This window comes from Athene noctua, chromosome 8 (genome assembly GCF_965140245.1).
Source record: "Athene noctua chromosome 8, bAthNoc1.hap1.1, whole genome shotgun sequence".
In the NCBI taxonomy this organism is placed as follows: domain Eukaryota; kingdom Metazoa; phylum Chordata; class Aves; order Strigiformes; family Strigidae; genus Athene; species Athene noctua.
In genome coordinates this window covers 20,231,613-20,255,061 of record NC_134044.1, presented here as the reverse complement: position 1 = coordinate 20,255,061, position 23,449 = coordinate 20,231,613, and the positions used below count along the sequence as shown (strand labels likewise).

The 23,449-nt window shown below is 36.7% G+C and overlaps 1 protein-coding gene across 1 annotated transcript; it reads right to left on the bottom strand.

Moving 5' to 3' along the window:
* Window positions 1-1,377: 1,377 nt before the first annotated feature.
* Window positions 1,378-23,210, bottom strand: MCCC1 (methylcrotonyl-CoA carboxylase subunit 1). The gene is made up of 19 exons (XM_074912023.1): window positions 23,125-23,210; window positions 21,818-21,864; window positions 20,689-20,828; window positions 20,180-20,275; window positions 19,892-20,013; window positions 18,759-18,906; window positions 17,953-18,074; window positions 16,739-16,850; window positions 16,342-16,423; window positions 15,402-15,529; window positions 13,748-13,931; window positions 13,164-13,273; window positions 11,706-11,922; window positions 10,522-10,608; window positions 9,904-9,953; window positions 7,512-7,649; window positions 6,064-6,171; window positions 4,993-5,064; window positions 1,378-2,917 (listed from the first exon to the last, which is right to left on the bottom strand). Exons 1-19 carry the CDS (start codon window positions 23,181-23,183, stop codon window positions 2,798-2,800), a joined length of 2,142 nt encoding a protein of 713 aa, XP_074768124.1. The 5' UTR covers window positions 23,184-23,210; the 3' UTR covers window positions 1,378-2,797.
* Between the last annotated feature and the right edge of the window lie 239 nt (window positions 23,211-23,449).

Here is a 23,449-nt window from a genome sequence, read left to right as displayed (position 1 = left end):
CTCCTCCTTGTGTCCTAATCCCTGATTCAGCATGAATTCAGGCTCTGCTCCACACCACAGATCTTCGCTGGGTATAAGCTACAGTAACCGACAGCAACTGGAGTGCAAAAGAGGCGGAGATCCCCACAGGTGGGTAACTAAGGTTCACGAAGGGCTCTCATTTTGGAATGGTAACATTCACACCACCAAGTAGGAAGTTACACACCTGACATAACAAAATGACCCATATAAGCTGGGAGTGTTAGTCTCTGCTCCTGTCTCACAGAAGCCATAGTCTGAAACACTGACCCCCTCGTTCTTTCCTGTGGACTATCAACTGTGGCTGAATTGCATCTCCTATGACCCAGTGCCCCTCTCCTCTGCCAGAAAAGTACCTCATTACAATCAGAATCAGCTCAGATTTATTGTTTCTGTAATATCTATGCCTCTCGTATCAGAGCTACAGTACTATTTTAAAAAGGTACATTGATAACAGATAACTGGAAGAAATTATCCTTTTAGCTCAAATACTGAAGTACTTACTGCATTTTCAACAATTACCAATTTTTTTCTTTCTTACTAAGTGTTCTACAGACAACAGTTTAGTTACAGCTATGTTACTATCATATGGCTCTTACCAATTCACGCTTATAACAGGGATTTGTAATAAACAGAAAATTTCTGAATATTTTGTAAATTAAAATTCTGGGTTACAGGAACAACCTACCTTTAATAATTCTTTACACATCTCTAAGTTCAATTAAATCACACTGCAGCAACACATTTCACGTGTGAAAATTCTGACACTGACTTCTGCAAGAGATTTTATTCTGAAATAAACAAAAACTTCATTATTTGAAAAATCAATCTCAGTGGAAATCCACAGAGAAAAAAACCTAACAGCTAATTTTCAGAGGTGAGGGGAAATTAAAACTGGTAAAATTGTTTGTCTCCATTCCAAAGAGAAGACATTTTGTCAGCTTCCAAGGAACATCATCTTGTTTCACTGACTGGATGAAGCAAGCAGCACAGACTTTGTGGACACAGAACCTCATGCTGCGAGTTTTAATGTTTTGCTACAGATTGAGTGTAACAAAGTAAGTCTAGAAACACAGCAATGTCACATAAAAAGAAAAAAATAAAAGCCAAGCTGAAGTGTCTCTTTGTGTCTTGAGTTCATGTTTCTATATGTAGATTCAATTTTTAGATAAAAGTCGTGAAACTTACCTGCAGTGAAACCCATTACAACTGTCTGAATTACAGTCTCCTAAATGTGATCTGCAGATTGTGGTCTGTCAAATATCAGATGAAGATACACAAACAGCTGCTTAAAACCCTCTAATGCATAAACATAAGCAACCAAGAAAAGAACAGAACAAGGAAAAATGAAAACAAACATTCAAAGTTAAACTTAATTTTTATTTGACAGTAAATAAAAATCACTGTGGCAATATTATACAAGATGATCACTGGAGTGTGATTTTTGGTTAGGTGGCCATTGGATTACAGGGAAAATTGAAAAGTATTACTGTATGCTCTTAACGTACAGACCATCCGGAGCCATTCCTTTTTTACAGTTTCTGTCTGCATTGCAGGCAAGGCTGCGCAGTTACAGAATCAGATCAGAGAATTCCCCACAATGTTGTATATTGATTTGGAAACAATATTTCAGCTAAGTGTAAGGATCCATTTGCACAGATGTAGCTGCAGTATCTGTGTTTGTTCCGTTCTGCAGTATAAATGATACTATTGTCTTAAATTAGTATATCAAAAGTTCATATGACAAGCAGAACTTCACATTAACTAAAAGGTGAAAAGATTTTGCAAGCTTGCAATAATTAAAATGTATTCTTTTTCTTTTCCTGTTTCTCTGGTGTGCTTTTTAAACAAGTTAAAATAAATTTATAGCAATTTATGCTGCTTCTGAGAAATATTTTCTTTGCATATCAAAAAAAAAAAATCATTTTTCCCTTCTGCAACACTACAGATACAAAATAAAAAATCTATTATTCTTAGAAATATTTCATGTTGTTATAAAGATTTTGGTATACTTCATTCCAGCCAATAACATACTAGAACATGAACAATATGGGAAAAGTAATGAGAATTTTGATGTCTGTACTTTATCACACTTTCTAAGTATTAAATAAGTGTATCATCTTTCAATGCCACTGCTTCATGTTTAAAAATCAAATTATATTTTTGGAAAGCAGTTATGTTCCAACTTTGATTAGTGCAGCAAATGCTAATATATCACTAGTCATTGAGGTAAATGGGAAAAAAAGGTGCACCAAAAAATGACTGAGAGGGCCCTCGGGCTAACGAACAACCCTGAATTCCCCATTCGGGCAAAACCTGAAGCCACTAATGGGAACTGTGCTAGAGAAATGAATTCACAAAACAATTGGCACCTTTCAGATTTCCTTCAAATCAGTGCTCTTACATCTCAAGGAAAAAAGGCAGCTGTAAATGAAAAAGTAGGCAGAACCACCCTAAGCTGTCTGTAACTTACTGTCCTTACTAACTTCTCCCATCCTTTAAGAGTTCCACTTCTTCTTCCAGTCTAATGCTTTTTCACAAGCAAACATAACCACTGAACAACAATCACATAGGTCCACGAATTACATATACAATTACAGTATAGCGAGATCCAAATTTCAGTGAAGTCAGCATAATTTACAGTTCAACTATGCAGGAAGTGCAGAGGAAACCTATTCCCCAAACTATTATACAAAAAATTTGCTGAAAATATGAAGAAGTCTTCTCCTGAGAGAAAAATCAACAAAGTAGAAAAGTTAAAATGCACCTTCCTTGAATTTTATTTTGACTCAGCCTCTTCATCCATGAATTCAACTAGTGGAGCGTGTCTGTTGGCCTGGGCACCTTCTTGGAAATTAACCTTTTTTATCACTCCTGCCTTTGGAGCCCTTATGGTATGCTGCATAGAAACAGATCAATAGTGAACAAGCAGAATACTACTTTTTTCACCTCTCTCTCTCCAGCAAATGCTAATATTACTCTTTGGTGCAATTAGAACAGGACACACTTAATTACCTCCTCTGACACATGTATATTTATTTTAAACCTTCTTTAAAAACGTTACACTAGTCCTTTCTAAAGTTTTATTTTCTCATCAGTATTTATTTTTATAGGTATACAGGGGACAAAAATGCTTTATAATGTTGTATCGTGAAGTATGAACAGCTGAATGTTATTTTACTTCACTATTACTTTTTGTTATTTTAATAAATACCAGGCAGAAATAATACAGTTTTAGTCCAAAAAGTTAATCATATAGCAAATTTGTTCCCTTAAGAGGAATCTGCAGATTTACTAGAGATATTTTTGTTTGCTAGCCAGGATATTTGGCAAAATCCAGATGAAATACAAATACAGTTACTAGTGACAGTAAAGAAATAGCATGTTTACATACCAGTCCCCCAAGCTGGTCTACTTGTTATTGTATCAGGTTAGTTTTCCACTGAAGTTTTGTAGTTTTCTACATAGGGTTAGTCTAATATCAAAACATTCAATATCAGATATTGAATCCCCACAACTAAGCAAGGACTTAAGTAATAATTTACTTTTTAAATTTTACATTTTATATTTCAATACCACTGGGAAAAAAAAAAATAACTCAGATAATGTCAGTCTGAGATATCAGCTAGAGGCACAAATATTTAGCATCAAATTGCAAATAATTTGGGGTATAATTATTTTTTAGTACACAGTAGTTGTATTTCATGTAATTCTAGTGTAATTTATAAAGGGGCATGATAAGGGAAAGGCAAATTTTCTCAAATGTTAATTCTGCTATCACAAACTGAAGTTTAAAATAAACTAGTAACCAAACCAATTCAGGCTACAAAAACTATAGCTCAAGTAATCTGAACCATGGTCAAGCAACATGACAAGATTTAATGACCAAAATGCTAGTCCACTGAATGCCACCTGGACAATTACAAAGAAACTTTAGTGTACTCTTGGTAAAGATTTATGTAAATAATAATAAAAATATTATCATAAAAAAAAGGTCCTGGGCATATTTACAAAGCCACCATTAGCTAAATTTCTGCATGAAGTAACTGCAGACATTATATATGCTTTTATCACAAACACTGAGCAAGAGATAGACAGTTTTCTCCTACAAAAATGAAAGGAGGGGAGGGGAGAGAAGGTCTGAGAAAGCTAACCAAAGGAATGTTAAAACATCTGCAGAATACCATGGATTACATAATCGTTTGTTAATAACATAACAACAAGTAAAATCCTCTAAAATCTAGTCAGACACAACACTTGTTTTATGGCATATGAAGTGATATTGACATCTGTGACCTACACTCTGCACCATACTTCAATAATGCAACCAATAATTATTAAATTCTGACTAGATTTTTATTTTCCAAGTTGTTCTGGTTTTGGCTGGGATAGAGTTAATTTTCTTTCTAGTACCTGGTACTGTGCTGTGTTTTGGATTTAGTGTGAGATTAATGTTAATAACACACTGATGTTTTAGCTGTTGATAAGTAGCGCTTATCCCAAGTTAAGGATTTTTCGTTTCCCATGCCCTGCCAGCGAGCAGGTGCACAAGGAGCTGGGAGGGAGCATGGCCAGGAGAGCTGACCCCAACTAGCCAAAGGGATTTTTCACACCATAGAACGTCACGCCCAGTATATAAACTGGAGGGGGGTTGGCTTGGGGGGCATCGCTGCTCTGGCATCGCTCAGCAGGTGGTAACTGCATTGTATGTCACTTGTCTTTTCCTGGGTTTTCTTTCTCTTTTTTATTATATTCCTTTCCATTACAAGTATTATATTTTATTATTGTTATTATTACATTTCAGTTTAGTTATTAAACTGTTCTTAACCCACAAGTTTTACACTTGTTCCTTTCAATTCTACTCCCCATCCCACTGGGAAGGGGGAGGAGTGAGGGAGAAGCTGTTTGGTGCTTAATTGCTGGCTGGGGTTAAACCACAACATCAGTAATTAAAACCTTTTATATGTCACTTACCTCCATTTTCATAGCTATCATAACCATTAGAGGGTCTCCAATCTGAACCTGATCCCCTGCTTTCACAAATACCTACAATTCAAGAAAAAATCATGTATGTCTGTACCATTAAAAATCATCAGCTGGATCTTGGCTAGCACAATTCACTGAGCAGCTGTGGTTTTGCAAAACAGCCTCATATCATCTTTACTACTGTTGAATTGGGTATCTGAGTTCTCCTCATAATACTCAAGAGAAGTCTGAGGCTATAGGAGGAGGTTCAGTAACAGTAGCAAGATGACCAGGAAGCTTTTCATACATCAAAGAAGAAATACCAGAAGAGACAATGTATATTCTACCCTTTCTGGGCTTAAGAGCTGCTATTCTGAGAGAGAATGCCAAACATCTTCCTGGAGCCAGTCCCAAAAGCTGTTTTTGAAACAAAATCCTGAAAGAAGATTGCAGGGGCCACCCCGTTTTTCTACAATAACTCTGATTTAGGGTGTTCAGTAAGAGATCCACACTCAACGTACTCCACCTTCTGAGAGGGTTCATGCCTTTTTATTTCTAGCAGAATCTTTTAACTAGTAACTCTCCTGGAAATCTCTCTTCTGTTGAAACTATCACTGTACAGAGAAATACCCAAAACTTGTTGAACTAAAGAAAAAAACCCAAACCAATAAAACCAGAAACAGAGAAACACACAGCTTAACAAAAAAGGCATTTCTGAATATTTCTTTTTTGCCATCTAGCATCCCACTCTTTAGGTTAGATGAAATGGATCAAGCAGCCTTCAGGAAACTTCAACTTAGAAAGTAATAAACATGAAGAAAAAGTTATTTAAGCACTAAGATTAGTTAAATATTCAAATCTTCTAGAGTGCTAGAAAAAGTTGACTAGAAGCCTGACAAACTCTTGGGTGGCTGCTGAAAATTCAGTAAACAGGGCTTTTTCCTGTTGGGAGATGTCACACAGCACTGACATCTCTGGCCCTGGTTCTTTCCTGGCAGCACAGAAGCAAGCACCATTTCTGGAAGAGTGAACTTGGATATATATTGGAGAACTTATTTCCTGCCATATTATTATAATTACCTTTTCAACTGTGCCTGTCATGGGCGCTACAGCACCACTTTGTATTCCCACGGAACTTACTGAAGATAAGTACTTGGGTACAGGAAGGCCAATCTGAGCTCTACCTTCCTACAGAAAGAAAATCAAAGACATGAGTTCACAGCATAAAATGATACCACTAATACATGTGCTGACATACAAGGAAACAGATCCAGCTTTAGGCAAACCAGTCAGCTGTTTAGGGTGCAGACTACTGGGGTCAGGGCAGCAAAAGGGCTGTTGGCATGCTTATTACTTTGCCAATGTCCAAGTCCTTAAAAGCCATGCCTGCTGTGGCTAAGGATCAGGAAGGAAGGAACTACCCCTGTGAAAAAGAGGCTTCACAGGGACCTTTGTACTAAACCCGCACCTTTCCCGTTCACGCAGCAATAGCAGAAAATGTTTTAGAAAATGCATAAAAGCTGTTTGCACAATGGGTAGGCAGGTTGCTGCAACAAGATATACAGACAGACATTGTCAATATGAGTGTTTTGCAATTTACAATTAAATGGATTCAGTGCTAAGTTTAGTAAAAAACTCTCACCATTATTCAAAATCCCCTAATTCCTCTCAGACTTGCTACCTAGAGTTTCCCAAAGACTTGTTCTCCCCCACATCCCACCCATACCCTGAAACTCCTTCAGGGAGTGATTTCTTCTAGATCCCTCACCCAATACTCCACTCTGATACCACAGAAATACTGAGCTTGGCCCTTCTAGCAGAAGTTATTTTCTCCTCATCATTGGAACAGCGAAGTTTTCACTGCATTCTGCTGGAAGTCGTAAGGGACTCAGAGCTAGAGGTTAATTATGGAAACTAGTACGTAATAATGTACTTGAGATCACATTTTTATTCAGTTACTTTAAGGCTCTGTAATCTTTTTAATTGCAAATAAAAAAAATTACTAGCCTAACAATGCAAATTAGGGCACCTCTTCTTTCAAATGCCATTATTCATGCAATGCCATGGTAACTCATAATTCCAATTTTTTAATATTAGCTGAAGTTACCCCTCCTCAGACTAATACATATTTTTTTCTTATAATTTTTAAAATGTAACAAATAGAAAATACCAGTTACAAGCATTTTCAAATATTTGTCAGTTTGAAGTAATTGCTACTGTTCTGTGACAAACTTAGATATTTGACCATTTAATATTTTGTGTTCCCCCTCCCAAACCATCATTTGCAACTCTGATTCACCTAACTGTATTTTATCTTTTTTGAAAATAATGAATCTTCTCACTCACTGGCCATAAGCAACTAACTTCTAATTATAGCTATAAATCCAACAAGTATCAAAACATTATGGGCCAATGTAAGAACTTGAAATTATGATTTTCTTTCACATTCTCTTGCAATTTATATTGTTCATTTACATGGATAAAACTCTGAAATTTTATACTTGTGATAATAAAAAAAGGAACTTTACCGGAAAGAAGAGATAAATGGTGTTGTCCAAAATGACCAATTTGGACTTACATACTGTTCCATTTACTGAAGACCTCAAGTAAACTGAATCACCTTCATTGAAGATCTCTCCAGAAATATGGAATGTTTTATCTTGAATCTGAAAGTTAAATGCTTTTATAAGGACAAAGGCTAACCCTTCATGAACAATAAACCAAAAGTTAGTATTTGTAGTATACACTCATAACCTGTGATTCTTCATAGATAATTCTGGAATTTAATAAAAATAATTTAAAAATTCTTAAATCTTATGTATCCTTTATTTTTCAGTTAACACACTGTATTCTGTATCCAGTGCAATCAGTTCAGAAGACTAGCTAATATGCTCTGCCAGGACAATTTTTATCATAAACTGTGCAACAGCACTCAGCAAAATATGAAGGTATATTATTTTTCAAGAAAAAATCAGAATATTCAGTTTAATGATGCTACTGGAATCCAGTATTTTTAATTTGTCCTGGTTTCTTGACTTTCTTCAAACTGAAAAATCCATACTATTCAGCTGACATCGTAAGATTCCACAATGCTTTCCAAAACACAGGTAACTTCCTCAGTCTTGGAAGCTTTTAATATAAAATCTACAATATATTCAGTAAACCTACAAAGGAGTAGAGGAGAGTGTTAATAGAGACAGTGTCAATTAGACAACAAAACTGCAAAAGAAAAACCAAACAGAAAGTTTATTTATTTGCAGGTAACCCTTTCCTCTAAATCAATGGAAAGTGCACCTCTGCCACCAGCTTCAGAATACAAAGACAGCAAGTTTATGAACATAACTGCACTACATTTAACTGATATTTTAGTTCTAAATCTAACATCACTGAAGAAAGAATCAGAGACTCACTGGTTTTTCAGGATGTTATGAGTAGAGACAAAATTCAGTCTTCATTTATCTAGTCGCATACTATTTTTCCACTGAATGAAGACCTTATAACATGCATTGAAAGGATTATGTTGATCTGATACTGATCCCTGAGAAAAAAAATCGTTTGCTTGATCAGTATCCTGAGCGGGAGCACAAATCAGGGCAGCACTGTGAGTGCCTGCCAGTTCCATGGCCCAGCAGTCTGCTCTAGCTGATTGGCCTCAGGACAGGTTCTGTAGCACTCCAGAGGCACTGTCTTCCTCACCTTCAGCTCCCAATTCTGTTTCTCCATCTCTTTATCTCCAGCTTCTCTCCATTTTCATCTCAAACTCCATTCTTCCTTCTTCCCTGGGAAGAGGGCTTCCTACTTCCCCCAGTTTCACTTCCCCTCCCCTAAAGGCCCCACTCTATGTTCCTTCCAGCTTCTTTTCATTTATTGCTCACATTGCTTATATGAGATAAGCCTGAAGTGTAAAAGTTCTCCTGCATTACATATGTAATCAATACACTCAAAATAACCTGGGTATTAGTTGAGGGATGTGGGTTATCTCAGTATTTGTATCAGGAGAAATAAGGGCTTGAGTTACACAACATGTGGTTATACACATGAATGCACAACAATTTTCTCACTATTCTTCTCATATGCTCATCTCCATACAGTCTAACAGTTCATAAGTACTGACTTATTCTCATAACTTACGAATATTGAAAACAAGAAGCTGAACTACAGAGAGACTGCATTCTTGAGCATGCAATCATTCTGGGTGCCAGATTTGAGAGGAAACCCATTAGAATCCAGGTGATGCAAGGAGATTCAACACTCAGCAAAACACAACCCCCATAAACCACACAACTGGACACTATCAGACACGTGCACACAAAAATATCTATGTTTAAAGCATCTTGAGTTGTATCTTACAGGTGCTCTATAACATACACAAAAAGCCAATTTCATGCGGCATCATTCAATTATTTAGTCAGAAGATTTACTAATCTCATCGTTCCTCATCTCATTTGGTAATCACTTTCCAATTTCCATCTTCAAAATAAAAAGTGTTATCTTACAGATAATGCTTTAGAAAGCTTTTATTTATCCCACAAGAGATCCATCTCATGCATAGAATAAAGCAGGGGTCCTGTGGAAAAAGAGTCTTTTTAAACGCAGATTTAAATCTAACTTCCAATGTTTTAGAAAGACAAATTTAAGAGGAAAATAAAGAGTAAGATCTTTAAGCACTGGAAAAATAAATGCTTTTCTTAGCTTTATTTTCAGAAGCATATTAGTAGCTCTTCCATGCCAATCCAGCATCTAACAAAGATAACTTCAGGCCAAAATAATATTCTACAACAACAGCTGCAAGCAAACCAAAAATAGAATCCTGTATCAGAAATAACCAAGCAACTTTAGTAACAGTTAATACCAAGTGAAGTCTACAAGAAATTATTCTTCTTCTATCTAGTGCAATATCTGAAAAAAATGGATTTGTACCTGCATGCTGTATGACCCATCTTGATTGTAAGTTACAGCTACATCCACAACTGTTCAATAAAACAAAATATGTGTGAGTAGATTTAATTATAGGATCTAGAAAATAATGGCATATAAACAATATTTAGTCTATCTTTCTTGATAAAAAGAGACTAACAATACTAAGAACAACTATTTTCAGATTAGTTTAGTACGCACTGCAGATTGTATAGAATACTGAATTCTAGACAATTTTTTTTTTTCAAAAATGAACACCTGAAGTTATGCTCTGAAATCTGTATTAAGGTATCTGAACAGAAAAAGTTTTTGATGGGAAAAAGTGCTAAGCACTTTCACATCAAAATAAATTACAAAAAAGTCAATGGCAGTCAGCTCTTTTAAAAATTTCAACCTTTTTCATTTAAATTGTGAACATTAGAACCATCATTTGAATTTGGTTTACATCTCCTCAAGATCTAACAGCGTGGATTAAACATACAATTCTGTGAATTTCCAGCTTGAATTGCATAAAATTCATATTGCTTCTATTTGCTGTTTCTCAGCCTGAATTTTCAAGCACCAGTTGAAATAATTTTATCCATCAAGTATCTCCCTCCACACACTTTTCTATTAACTTACTGTTTTCCCCATCCAGTAGAGACAGTTTTCTAGTATAACATATATTTATTCTTCTACCAGTGCTGGATGCAAATGGTGAGAATTTATCTAAAACACAAAACATACTGATACGTTACTTTCATTTTATTTTGGCAGAACACAATACCTAGAATTTACACCATAAAATCACTGTTACAATCTTTATTACAACCATTGTATATTTATACTGCACATAAAAGACTAGAGAACTACCATAATAGCTAGTGATAATCCCTCACTCAGGCTTCAACACTGAATAAACTGATGTTGTGTAACCTGCAGAAAACATGACACTAGCAACAGCACTTCCTAAGAAGCATATTGACTGTTCTCCATGAACACATCCTTGAACAGGACAAGCATGGGAATTCAACTGAAACATAGCAGATTCAGATTAAATGTTAGGTGAAGGTTCCAACTCTAAGAGTAGTCAAACATGGCAGAAAATTGCCTGTGACAATTGAGGAGTTTTCTGTTACTTTGTGGTTTTGAGAATGGATCAGATACACAGCTATCATATATTGCCTGACTAGTTCTTGAAACAAGGGAATAGTGTTATGGGAATCTTTCCAATCCTGCTCTCCCATGTTTCCAGGATATTTAAAGTGGAGGAGGAAAGAAAATTAACGAGGTGTTGACAGTATGTATTAGATTTATTTGAAAGTTTTGTTAACAGCCATCACATGCCACATTGGTATAGCCATTAACAGTGTCAGAACTCCAGAACGTTCAGATCCTGGAGTCCTGTTCATTCCATTAAACCCTACTGCCTCTCCCACCCCTAGCAGAGTCAATTTTATCTCTGAAGACCATGGGCCAACTGTAGGAATAATAGTGACAGATACCCACTGATTATTCTTGTAAAGAGCAAAGAGTACACGGTGACACTGATTATGAACCCCAAGGTCTTTCAGATAGTGCCTATCTGAAATGCTGTGGGAAGCAGTCTGTACATTACAGTGGTGATATATTCAATATCTGTCCCTTAACAAAAGTTATAGTCTGCTCTGTGTGTAAATATCTGACAGATGATAGAATGCAGAACCTTGAGCAGGCACAAAGGCAAAAGGGAAGGACACAAATTAAATAGTTGCACATGAGTTTACAGCACTGTCTCATCCAGTCACAAGTAAAATAAAACAAAACAAAAGAATAATGATCCTTACCATCTGACTGATCTCTAAAAGCATCTGTTAGCATTTTCTCTTTCAGTATGAGTCCTAGAGCTGCCTGACACATAACTTCATGTGGGGTTGCCTTTCTGGTTGGAAATAGTTCATCGTAGTGTTGAGGAATGAAATTAGTGTGCACATTTCCAGCCTCAAACTGTGAGTGTCCTGACAGGCTCAGTAAGAAATCAATATTAGTGCTTAATCCTACAATCTGAAAAAAAAAAAAAAAAGCAGCATATTGCAAAATTGAAATGAAGTTATGAATAAATATCCAGCTGTATGCTCAACATGCATAGATGATAGATGAATTTTTCTTCAGATGGCACCATCAATAAAATGTAATTAATTCAACTGGTCAGTTTTATTACCAATGAAACCATTGCTTTTAAAAAGAAAAAAAAAAAAAAAAAGAAGAGTAGCTTTCTCAAAAGCATTCTGTTCTCAAAATACTACCTTTGTCCACTGTGAAGTCAAAGCAAGTTTCCCAGCAATAGAAATGGGAGGTGATTTAGGAAAAAAACCCACTGTTTTGGAAAATCATGCTCTGAGTAATTAAAAGAACATTCCTATTATGAAAAATGTCTCTTATTAAAAATTAGTTACAACAGTTTCAGATATTACATATTTGATCTTTTAATAGTAACAAATGGGAACAGTGACTTTTACAAATTTACTAGATACTATCAATTTCCTGTACTGCAAAATACCTAAGCAAACAACATGAAAATAGAAATAAAAATCAGTGAAACTGGCAACTATATTGTGCTGTCACCATTAATTGGCAGAACTACTAAGGAAATTCTGAAAAAAAAACCCAGGGGTTCTTTTTTCTCTTTTTATCTCTTTCACTGGCAGTAATCTTCACTTTTAGCTAAAACAATAGTGGGCCAAAAATTTTCAGTACCTCAATCACGTTTACGTTGCTGATTTAAAAGTGTAAATTAACTCTGCACAAATAATATTCAGTCTCAGTTCAAATCATACCTTCTGAATACTGCTTTTGAAAATGATATAATAACTGTAGTTTTTATAGAGGAAAAAAGGACTAATTCTTAAAAAGAACTGATACAGAAAAAATTCTCCATATTTCTTTACTACATGTATAGAGTCTAAAATTTTTTTATAAATTAGAAACTACAAGCAAACATCCAACTGAAAATGCTGTTTAGCCTTACTTTTCTACAAAGTCCCAGCTGCATCATCCAACTGAAAATACTGGAAATTTAAGAAAAATCTAGGTGTGAAACTGGACTTCTATGAAAACAGTTTGCAGATTAGAAAACAAACACAGCTTCTGCAAGCAAATAATGAATCTGAAATGGTAGTGGCAACAGGCTCCATCTTAGAAACCATTTTTTGTTTTACTGTAGTATTTTATCCAGATTTTGTTAGCTCAAGATGTTCACAAAGTTAGCTCAAGATCTGAAATCATACTGGGTTCCTTCTACTTACATTATAGTGATGCAAACTGTATCGCAACTTTCTCAGTGCTGCTTGGCGATCCTCAGCCCAAACAACCAGCTTTGCAATCATTGGATCATAATGAACAGAAACCTCATCACCTAAAATACATTTTAAAAATGATGTAACACTAAATCAAGTATTTCTGAAATTGGTAATGTATACTACTGGACACCATACAGCATTAAACTCTGATAACTGATGGCCACATTTCTCTACGTCCTTAAGGAACATCAATGACATGACGTGGCATTTCAATTCCAAGGACAACTTCAGTACAGACTTTTGTAGAGGTAACATTACTCGAATTGAGTTTTCTCTGTTGCAATCAGAATGCAGGATTGATAAATTGAGATTAAAATAATCAGCATGATCCCATGGACAATAATTTGGTAAATAAAATATTCTGTGATGGACCAAAAGTACATGGACAATCACAAGGAAGAATAAATCTGTAGAGATTTGTCTTTATAACAACATTCTGTCAGACAAACTTATTTAAGCCAAAGAGGGAAATGCTTACAAAGAAAAGATTTTGATGTTAAACATTTCTGATTACACCACTTCAGTTTTACCTTGTCTAACTCCAGTTTCTATCCTGATGAAATTATCAGGTGGTGGGGTGGATAAGTGCAACAATGGCCCAGCCCCTGGCATAAAGTTATTATTAGGGTCCTCAGCATATATTCTAGCTTCAAATGCATGGCCCCGGAGCAGAATCTCTTCCTGCATTAGGGGAATCTTCTCTCCTGCTGCAACCTGTAAACAATATTTATTTTCTTTAATGCAGGATCAATATTCTGGAATGCCAATGTATTAAATATTAAATATCTTTCTTCTAAAACAACAAGAAAGCACATTTAAAAAAGCACAAGGAGAAAAAAGCAGTAGGTCATAAAAGGCTAATTCTGAAGTACTCCTTCCTTTTCTCTGGAAGTCAACGGCATATGATGTTGATTCTTCTGTATACTGTGGGACCTGTACATTGAAGGGAATGTTTCTCTAAGGGAATTTCTAACAATTTAAGAACCTTTAATGGGGAAGGAAACATTGTTTTATTCCTCAAAGGAATTCACATTACAAATACAGGAATACCAAACACCAGCAACACACCAGTTTGAGACCAAAAAACCAGGATTTTCAAGGACAAAATAGTAACAAGAAGTTAAGCACAGGGAAGACCCTTTACCAGGAAACTACACAATTTCCATCTACATGGGAAAATACAAGTTCCTATTAAAAAATAGTGTCAGGGGTTTTCCATTGTCCACCTTCTGCCTCCAAACTGGGGATTCCAGCAGAGACAACAGAATATTACTTAGTCTTCAAAGAACGAGTAGTACTGTATAGATTCACAAAAATAATCTCCAAAAACTGACAGACTTTTTTATCTATTGACTCATTAAGCTGCATGCCAAGACCACTGAACCCTTCCACCTTATCTCTTTCTCTTTCTTCCAATATTGTTTGATCCCTACTCTAACTCAGCACTCAATGCTCAATTTCCATTCCCAGATCAGGAAGCCGAAAATTCTTCTTTTGCATCAGCATTTTTCATTTTAGTTTTCTTTCTGGTTACACTAAACATGCCCCCGTCCTATCTACTTAAGATCAAGGTGTGCTACTGTCTTCACTTTTGGATTTATCTAACCAGAACTGTTTTTCATTTGCAGTTCTCTAAGGTCCAAAACTTCCTGTTATCATTCAGACATGTGAGTAATCTCTCTGCAAATTGGGTGTGTGAGGAAATAGCCTGTTTCCAGTCCACGCAACTATACATTTATTTTAGAATGTGACTATACTGGTATAACACCAGACCCATGTTTTTGTGAAGAGTTTTCCTCCTACGGCCTGATCCAAGAATGATTTTTGGGACAGAGATATATTTGAACTAGAGTTTTGAAAAATTTTCAGTATTGCAAGCGAAAGATCAGGACCCTACTCCTCCCACTCTCCACATTCCCTATAACCTCTCTAAAAATACTTTAAGAAATCATTTTTCTCTACACAACTGGAAGATGACTTTGCTGGAATTCATAGTACCTACACAATGCCCTACAATCAAATACAGTAATACAAGATGTTCCTTTGGAGCAAAGGAAACTCTACCCTATTAGCTGAATAGGAGATGAGGATCTGAAAACCTATCTGGTGTCTCATAGGCAATATCAGAGAGCACTAAGTCACCAGACAAGAGGAACTCTACACGTAAAATCAATTAACACTTACCCTAAGCTGCCATTCCACCAAGTCTGTTCCAGTGATCATCTCTGTAACTGGGTGCTCTACTTGCAGTCTGGTATTCATCTCCATGAAGTAAAAATTATGTTGGGAGTCCATAATAAATTCCACTGTTCCTGAAATATTCAATAAAAGGGCACTTCACCAAAATAAGACTTTTTCAGAATGGACACCCAAGACACTTAATTCATTTATGCCAGGACAACACGATTATTTCTAAATCAGATAGAGTGAATTTCATTAAATTCTATACACATGATCTTACAGGGTCACACAATTGAGGTCTGAGAACAGAGGGCTGTTGCCTTGCATATTACGTATCCTGTGCTATTTAGTAGCCATTCTCCTCTACAGTAAGAGCTGCATTTCATTAGAGCTGTAAAAAGTGCATCAAGACTTATTAAATACTGTGTATATGTACAGGGGGTGTAATTAATTTTTAAAATAAGTACCCAAAAGATAGCAGTGAGAGAAGAAAGTCACAAATCATTTTAGTAGGTTATTTTTAACCTGTAAAATACTGTGGACTTTACACAGTCAATTGTGTTTTTCTTTTAAAGGCTTTACTGTTTGAATATAAAGTATTATTCCTTGTATGCTGAAAGAAAAAGTTTTTCCCTTGCTCTACTCAAACTTACTAACATTCATAATGCTCACTTTCCAACACCAAACTAGTTGATTGAATTATCTGCTCTGAAATTTTTTCCTTCTATTCTCCAGTTGCCACTGGTCTTGAACTCAGGCCAGGTATGCTAATTTAAATATGTAATTACATCAGAATTAGCTATGTGATCACTTGCTTAAACCTCAAAAAAGTTGGAGGATGTGTGTCATACTCTAAAACAATCAGATGCCATTTGCCTTGAGGCTTAAATTCTTACTAAGTTAAAAGCATACCTGTGGAGCAGCCATACCTCCACAGACTTACCTGCTCCCACATAATTCACTGCTTTAGCTGCTTTGACAGCAGCTTCTCCAAGTCTCTTTCGAACTTCAGGATTAATTCCTGGCTATAAATAATAATAATCCAAAAGATTAGAAATTATTATAAATTTTGGTGATATTAAGCCTACTATGCATTTTGTGGTATTTAGCAACTGTAGTGAAACCCTCATCAATGTTCTACTTGAAATCTACATGTTTCCCTGAGAATCATTTTCCTAGAGAAAAACATTTTTTCAATTAGAACTTTTTCTGCAGCAAAATTAAAACAGGTACTGAGAATTACAAATAAATTACTACCCCTAAATAAATTTGATGGGGGTTAGCAATTACTTAAAAATATGTCAGTTCATAAAAAATACTGTAATAATTTTCTTGCTCACCCCTGGTGCCTCTTCAATGATCTTCTGATGTCTCCTTTGCACACTGCAGTCTCTTTCAAACAAATAAACTGCATTGCCATGCTGGTCACCAAATACTTGGACTTCAACATGCCTGTTCCATAATAATAAACGTTTCAACGTATTTCAATAAAGCTCCAATCCTGTGACTGACTTCACCCAGACAGACTCTGAACTTGTACACAGTGCTGTACACTTCAGTAAGATTTCTTGTCTGCCTCAAATAGCCAAAAATGTAGAAATGAGGCTGCTATTATACAAAATTTCAACTGGTAAATGCCAGCTACTGCAGTGAAACCTCAGAGGTCGTAGGATAAAAAAGATATGTATCTAAAGGCTGCTATCTCTTTATTAGTTATTTTATTACAATAAAAGTAAAACCACCTCATTATTTGATAATGATGATTTCCCTCATAATTTACTGTGTATCAATTCACAAAAGGCAGCAGCCCTGGCTCAGCAATAACACTGTTTATTTCAACATGCCATATCAGAGGACAACTATTAGGTGGCAGAACTTTGTTCTACATATAAAACTAATAAAAATCTGTCACCTTTCTGATAATCCTCTGATGCTGGCAAAAGAAATTCCCGAGGAATTTAATGAGATTTCTCTCATGTCCATCTGACAGCAGAAGCAGGCCCTCAGTTTCTTTAGAATAAATGCTTTCTTTATAGTGATGCTTCAAGAAAAACAGATGTAAAATACAAGAGTATCAAATAGGTCTCTGAGAAGTTCTTTATAAAAAATAAATTAGCTCAGTTTCACAGGTCAGGCATGAGCTAAAGACTATCACTTCTGTTTTAAATATCAAAATAGAGAAAGATTAAATAACTAGTTTAGGACACCTGAGGGCAGCAGAAACACCATGACATCTTCACTCAGGTCTATGGTTTAAGTATTATAAAGTGACTTTTTTTTCTAGATGAATTGAGTTTAGAAATCTCACTTAAGGAGGAATATCAATGTCATTAAGTGTCACTGCCATGTCTCCCAAACAGCAGTATTTTAATTCTTATCATTCAAAACAAAGTCACTACAAGAAATTCAATACATTATAGATAGTTTTGACTAAATTGACACCTCCCATAGTGCAAATAAAATGAGAGACCAATTTTCATCCCACTACTAAAACAGTTCTGTTTAACAGTAGAATAAACATTGCAGTGTTTACATTAAAGCATCTATTTCTCACCTTGGATTATCTACAAATTTCTCAATCAGCATTGCATCATCATTGAAAGACTTCTTTGCTTCTCTCCTAGCTGATTCTAGTTGGTCCAAAAACTCCTTTTCTGAGTGAGCAATTCTCATGCCCTGAAACACAGAAAAAAAGCATATCTAAATGTCTAAAAATATGGTACACAATAAAAATCCTTTCTGGACACAGACAGCAAGAAATGAGCTTACCAATAACACTTTTCCCTTCTTCCTTAAAGTTTAGCAAAATTGTGTTATCAACTTTATTAAGATAATTCTACTAAGTCCCACTGAAAGTGCCATAAAAAGTGTAAAAAATAGATATTATCATTCCACTCATATGGATGAGTACAAAATCTAATCTTAAGTATCACAGAAATTTTCCCAAGGTTGGCAGAGAAAACCTGATTTAATTAGAAAACAAATATAGCTATTTTGGAAATAATTAGAATTCTCTATCATGTCATTTTTATAGAAATTTATTTCAGAGTAAAATTAGTGTTAGACATGGAATTCACTATACATCAGAAAGTGTCTGGACACCAAATACTTAAATGGTATTTCTAATCACTTCTAATGCAACCCTTGAAACTGTTAGCAAAACAAATCACACAATCTAATCACAAAGTAACAATTCATGGTCCTCTAATTTCACACAAACAAATCCACAGGACAATTAATAATAAATTTTAACAAAAAGTAGTTTTCCAGTTTGTTTTCAGATTTCTTTCAGAATATTCAGTTACAGATACCAAGATATGACAACTTTACACCATGTCACGAACAGATTAGCTCATTTACCTTTCCTCCACCTCCACGAACAGCTTTAATCATTACTGGATATCCTATTCTCTTGGCATGTTCCTTTAGACACTCATCTGATTGATCTTCGCCATGATAACCTTCAACAACAGGAACGCCAGCAGCAGACATTATAGCTTTGGAAGTGCTTTGACAGAATAGTTTTATGTTTAGAATGATAATAATATTTTTTTCCTACTTTAAGCTCCAAACCTGTACATGTTCCCAATGTCAATTCTCCTCACAAAAGTAGTTCCACTGACCTCAACAGGACTACTTACATAAGTAGGTGACATATGACTGGATTGTAATTAATCAAATGCTTCAAACAGAGATGTTTTTTCTTCAATCCCTCCACATAAAAGCAGTAGTTAGTTTCAGGCTTACTGTTCTTTCCTATCTTTTGACCCACATTATAGAGGCCAAAACCTAACATTTTCAAATTACAACACTGTATCCTGCCAGAACTATATTTGAAGCTGTACAAAGGCGAAACTCTTTTCATGATACAAGCTGGATTCTCACCACACATAAAGCACTCATGCATAACAACTATAACTTCAAATATGCATGCAAAACTAGTTAAATTACAGACATAATTTACTCTCACATTAGGGAGTGATAACAAATTAATTCTCTGAAATTACACAGTTCATGTGTTAGTAATAACCTTATTTCCATAGTCTTGATTTATACTTCATACCCTGGAAACATTTCTTTGATCTAAGTATAACTAAGATTAAGATCCTCTATGATAAACAGAACTTATCATCCCCATTTACATGAACCACAATAACCCCTGATGATACAGGGTTTCTTCTGACCAATATACAAGACACCCAGTCTGAATGTTGAACACTTAACTATATAACACTGTAAGGCCCCAATTCTGGAAAACTAGAATCAGTTAGGTATTTAATTACCAAAACCCCAACTGAACAATCTTGATTGTTTCTGTATCTATAGGAATCCCACACCTATAAAACTAGAGCTTATTCCTTTGAAGAAAGCCATAAAAATAAAAGGCAATGAAAACTGACAAAACAATTATGGAGCAATTGGTCATTTGTTAACAAAATTAGCTTTGCCAAACTGTAAACTGCATAACCAAGTAACAAATCAGAAAGAGATACCTCTTAATACCCATATCTCTGATAGCAGATGAAGGTGGACCTATGAAGATGATTCCCTCTTGCTTGCACAACTCCGCAAACTCTGTGTTTTCTGAGAGGAAACCATAACCTGGATGAATAGCCTAAAATAGAACAATGTTACCAGCCTATTTTCATATCAGTTTAGCTTAGAAAACCCTGAAACTTCAGTAGAGTGCTAAGGAAACACAAGATGGAAACACCATGGGTAAAAATAAGGAACTAAAGAGCATGGAAGTAACAGAAGAGTTAAGGTCATGATCTCCTTACCTGTGCTGCTGAGACCTTGGCCACCTGCATTATTTTCTCCATGGCCAAGTAACTCTGCTGTGAGGGTGCTGGACCAATGCAATATGCTTCATCTGCCTGTTACAGAAAAAATACATACCACACAGGTGGTTTATTACATAATAAAAAGCAAATTTAACCGGATTTCTGAGCTAATTATCAGAATCCTAGCATGCAACAGTTTAAATCACTGCCTCTCTTCATGGAGACACTCAACTGGGTGAAACAAATTCTGACTTTGTTCCCCATTCTCTAAACCCCCAGTGGCTACTCTGGACTAGAGCGCCAAACTTTAAGGCACTTGCTGTAAAGTTGTCAGGTGCTGAGACAGACTTAGCAAACTTTTCACCAATTCAAGGAAAACTTGGAAGTAACTCTGGAGAGGTGAAAACCAACTGCATTAGCACAAGTAACTACTTTCACAGTGAATTATTAATGAGAAATACCATTGCGAATGAACGTTAATCACAAAATTAATAAATATACTTCACCATTGCGACATGCATGGAATTTCTGTCTGCTTCACTATAAACTGCTACAGACTTCACACCCATTCTCTTTGCTGTTCGCATCACTCTGCATGCAATTTCTCCTCGGTTTGCGATAAGGATCTTCCCTATGTTGTGACCACCTGTTAAAAGGGATGAAGAACAGTAAGCCATTATTAAAACAAATATATCCTTAGAAGCATTCCTGGAAATAAAGCAATTTTAAAATACAGATTTCTTTTTCATCATTTATAGTGTTTATGCATTTCTTCCAATAATGAAAAAACATACTTCATCCAAAAATATTTCCATGATAGTCTTGGATTCTTTCCTTAGAGTCCTTATGCAGAAGTATGCTTAATTTAAATCTTTTCTATTTTTAGAATCCAAGAAACATATTCAAACCCTAAAACAACACTTAAACATAAATGTTGCTGCTTGTATTTTTACTGTGTACTTTCTGGACCAAAACAAAACACTTGTCATGCCCCCCCATTAAAAGTGATTCACATTTCTTTGAAGAGCACTATCCCTCACTGATACACAGTCACAAAGAAATAACAAGGTATGAATTTATTTTTTTTTTTAACAGTCACATAGAATCTTCTATTAAGCCTCACGACAGCAGTTAAAACATGATAGAAATAAGGCCAGCACAGCCAGAGACCTCACAGACAGAACTAAATAGCTGAAAACTAATAAAATGAAAATATATCTCCAAATTCTAAACAATATCTTTTTAGAAAATCTGACATGGTCAGTTTAAATCATCTTGCTTAATATTATTTACTTTCCTTCATATATTGTTTAAATACTATTATGCCTAAAAAACAATTCTCAGAGTTTGCAACATTTGTATCAGAAAAGGACTCTGGGGAAAACATCACAAAGGTATATAGTTTTCATGGAGTATACCTAAATATGATATATAAAATTATTCAAAATATTGTTTACACATTAAAGATTATTTGTTAGATAAACTACAGACTACTGTTTCCAGAAACTATACAAATATCGAATAATTATTTAAAAAGCCCTACAGTTTTTCAGCAACTAATGGTCTAAAACTAATTGTAAAACTATCCACATTACACAAGCAATTAAACCTAGTAGCTAAAGCTAAATTTCATACCTATCGTTGAAGCCCATTTCACAAATCTTTGTACTTGGTTCCATTGCCTGTACAATTATAAACATAGAAGCGTTACAAAGGTATATGGAAAAATGGCAACTGAGCTACTTTTATTTTCAGGTGAGAGGAGGACAGCACTAACACAGCTCTGAAGATTTTGATCCAACTATTTATACAGAAGACATTCAAGTACAACAAGGAAGGTTGTACAAACTTCACCAGATCTCTCCTTAAGTGTGTTCCACAACAGAAATTATCCACATATTTTTAGCAGCATTCAAATTAAAACAGTTACTATTTTTTTTAAAAAAACCAACCAAACCCACTCTTTTAATGGACAGAACAGCCAGCGTCTGGCATTTATTAGAGAGAAGGCAACTCGAAGTATTTGGGAAAGAAGACATGAACCACCACAAAACAGAAAGGCTTGTTTGTACAAGGAAAAGGTGCAAGAGAAAAGAATGTGAAAGATAGCAAGAGCTATGAAGAATTTCAGAAACGAAAACTTCAAACAACTAATATTTTTAAAAGCAGAAAGCAGAGGCTAAGTGGCTGGAAGAATTAAACTCTTGGAACGGTTTCAATTAACATATAACTCAACTTTGGAATCTTGGATCAAGTCCAGCAATTCTTAAACAGTCTCAGACAAAAAGACTCAAGACACCCTTGACACAACACAACCAAAAGCTCGGTTTCAACAACGAGAGGGGAAATAAGTGCATTTCCTAAACTTCTAGTAAACAGCTGTCACGGTCACCAATTCCTTCTGCACAGGATGGCAGAGAGCGGAGGGGTGGCCACAGCGGGCAGTCAGCGATGGTTCTCAGACTCCGAGCACCAAGGGCACTTTCACGGAAACTGTTACCAGCTGCTAAAACTATGCCTGACACTCTGCGTGGGGTTTTTTGCTCTTTCTTTCCACAGAGGAGCCCAAAATACCTGTACCCCCCACCCCCCCCACGCGTCGCCCGCGGCACCGAGCAGCGGCCCAGCTCCCTTGCTGCATCCGAGGTGCAGAGCCCCTTCCCCAGCCAGCCAGCCACCCCTCCCTCCCTCCCTCCCTCGAGCAGGCTCCAGGCTCGGCTTTGCGAAGCCTCCCCCCGCGCCAGGCCCGCCCGCCCGCCAGCCGCCGGCGGCTCCCTCCCGGGCGCGGTCCCTGCCGCAGCCCCGGCCAGCCCCCGGTTAACGGCCCCACGGCGCGTCCCGCCCCAGCGGGGAGAGGGGAAGGAGGCGAGGGCGGCGCCGGCCACCCCCCGGGCAAAGCGAGGGGACGCAGAGGCAGCGCCCGCCGCCCGCCGCGCACTCACTGCCGCCGCAGCGCCCAGAGGCAGCGGCGGCCCCGCCCGGCCGCCAGCACCAGCGCCATGTTGGCGCGCGCGGGGGCCGGCGGGACGGCGGGTGTGCGCGGCGGGGCGGGCCGAGGCGGGGGAGAGCGCTCGGGGGCGGGCGGCTGTGCGCTCCCCCCGGGGGAGCCGCGAGAGGCGGGGAGAGGGCTCTCCAGTGGCGGCAGCGGCCGGATGGCACGGAGGAGCTGGGCAGGAAACGGCAGATCAAGTAAAATTCACATGAACGTGGAGTGATGCGTGCTCCTGACTACATTTGTGGAAGCGTGGCCTCGGAGCTGACCGTGTT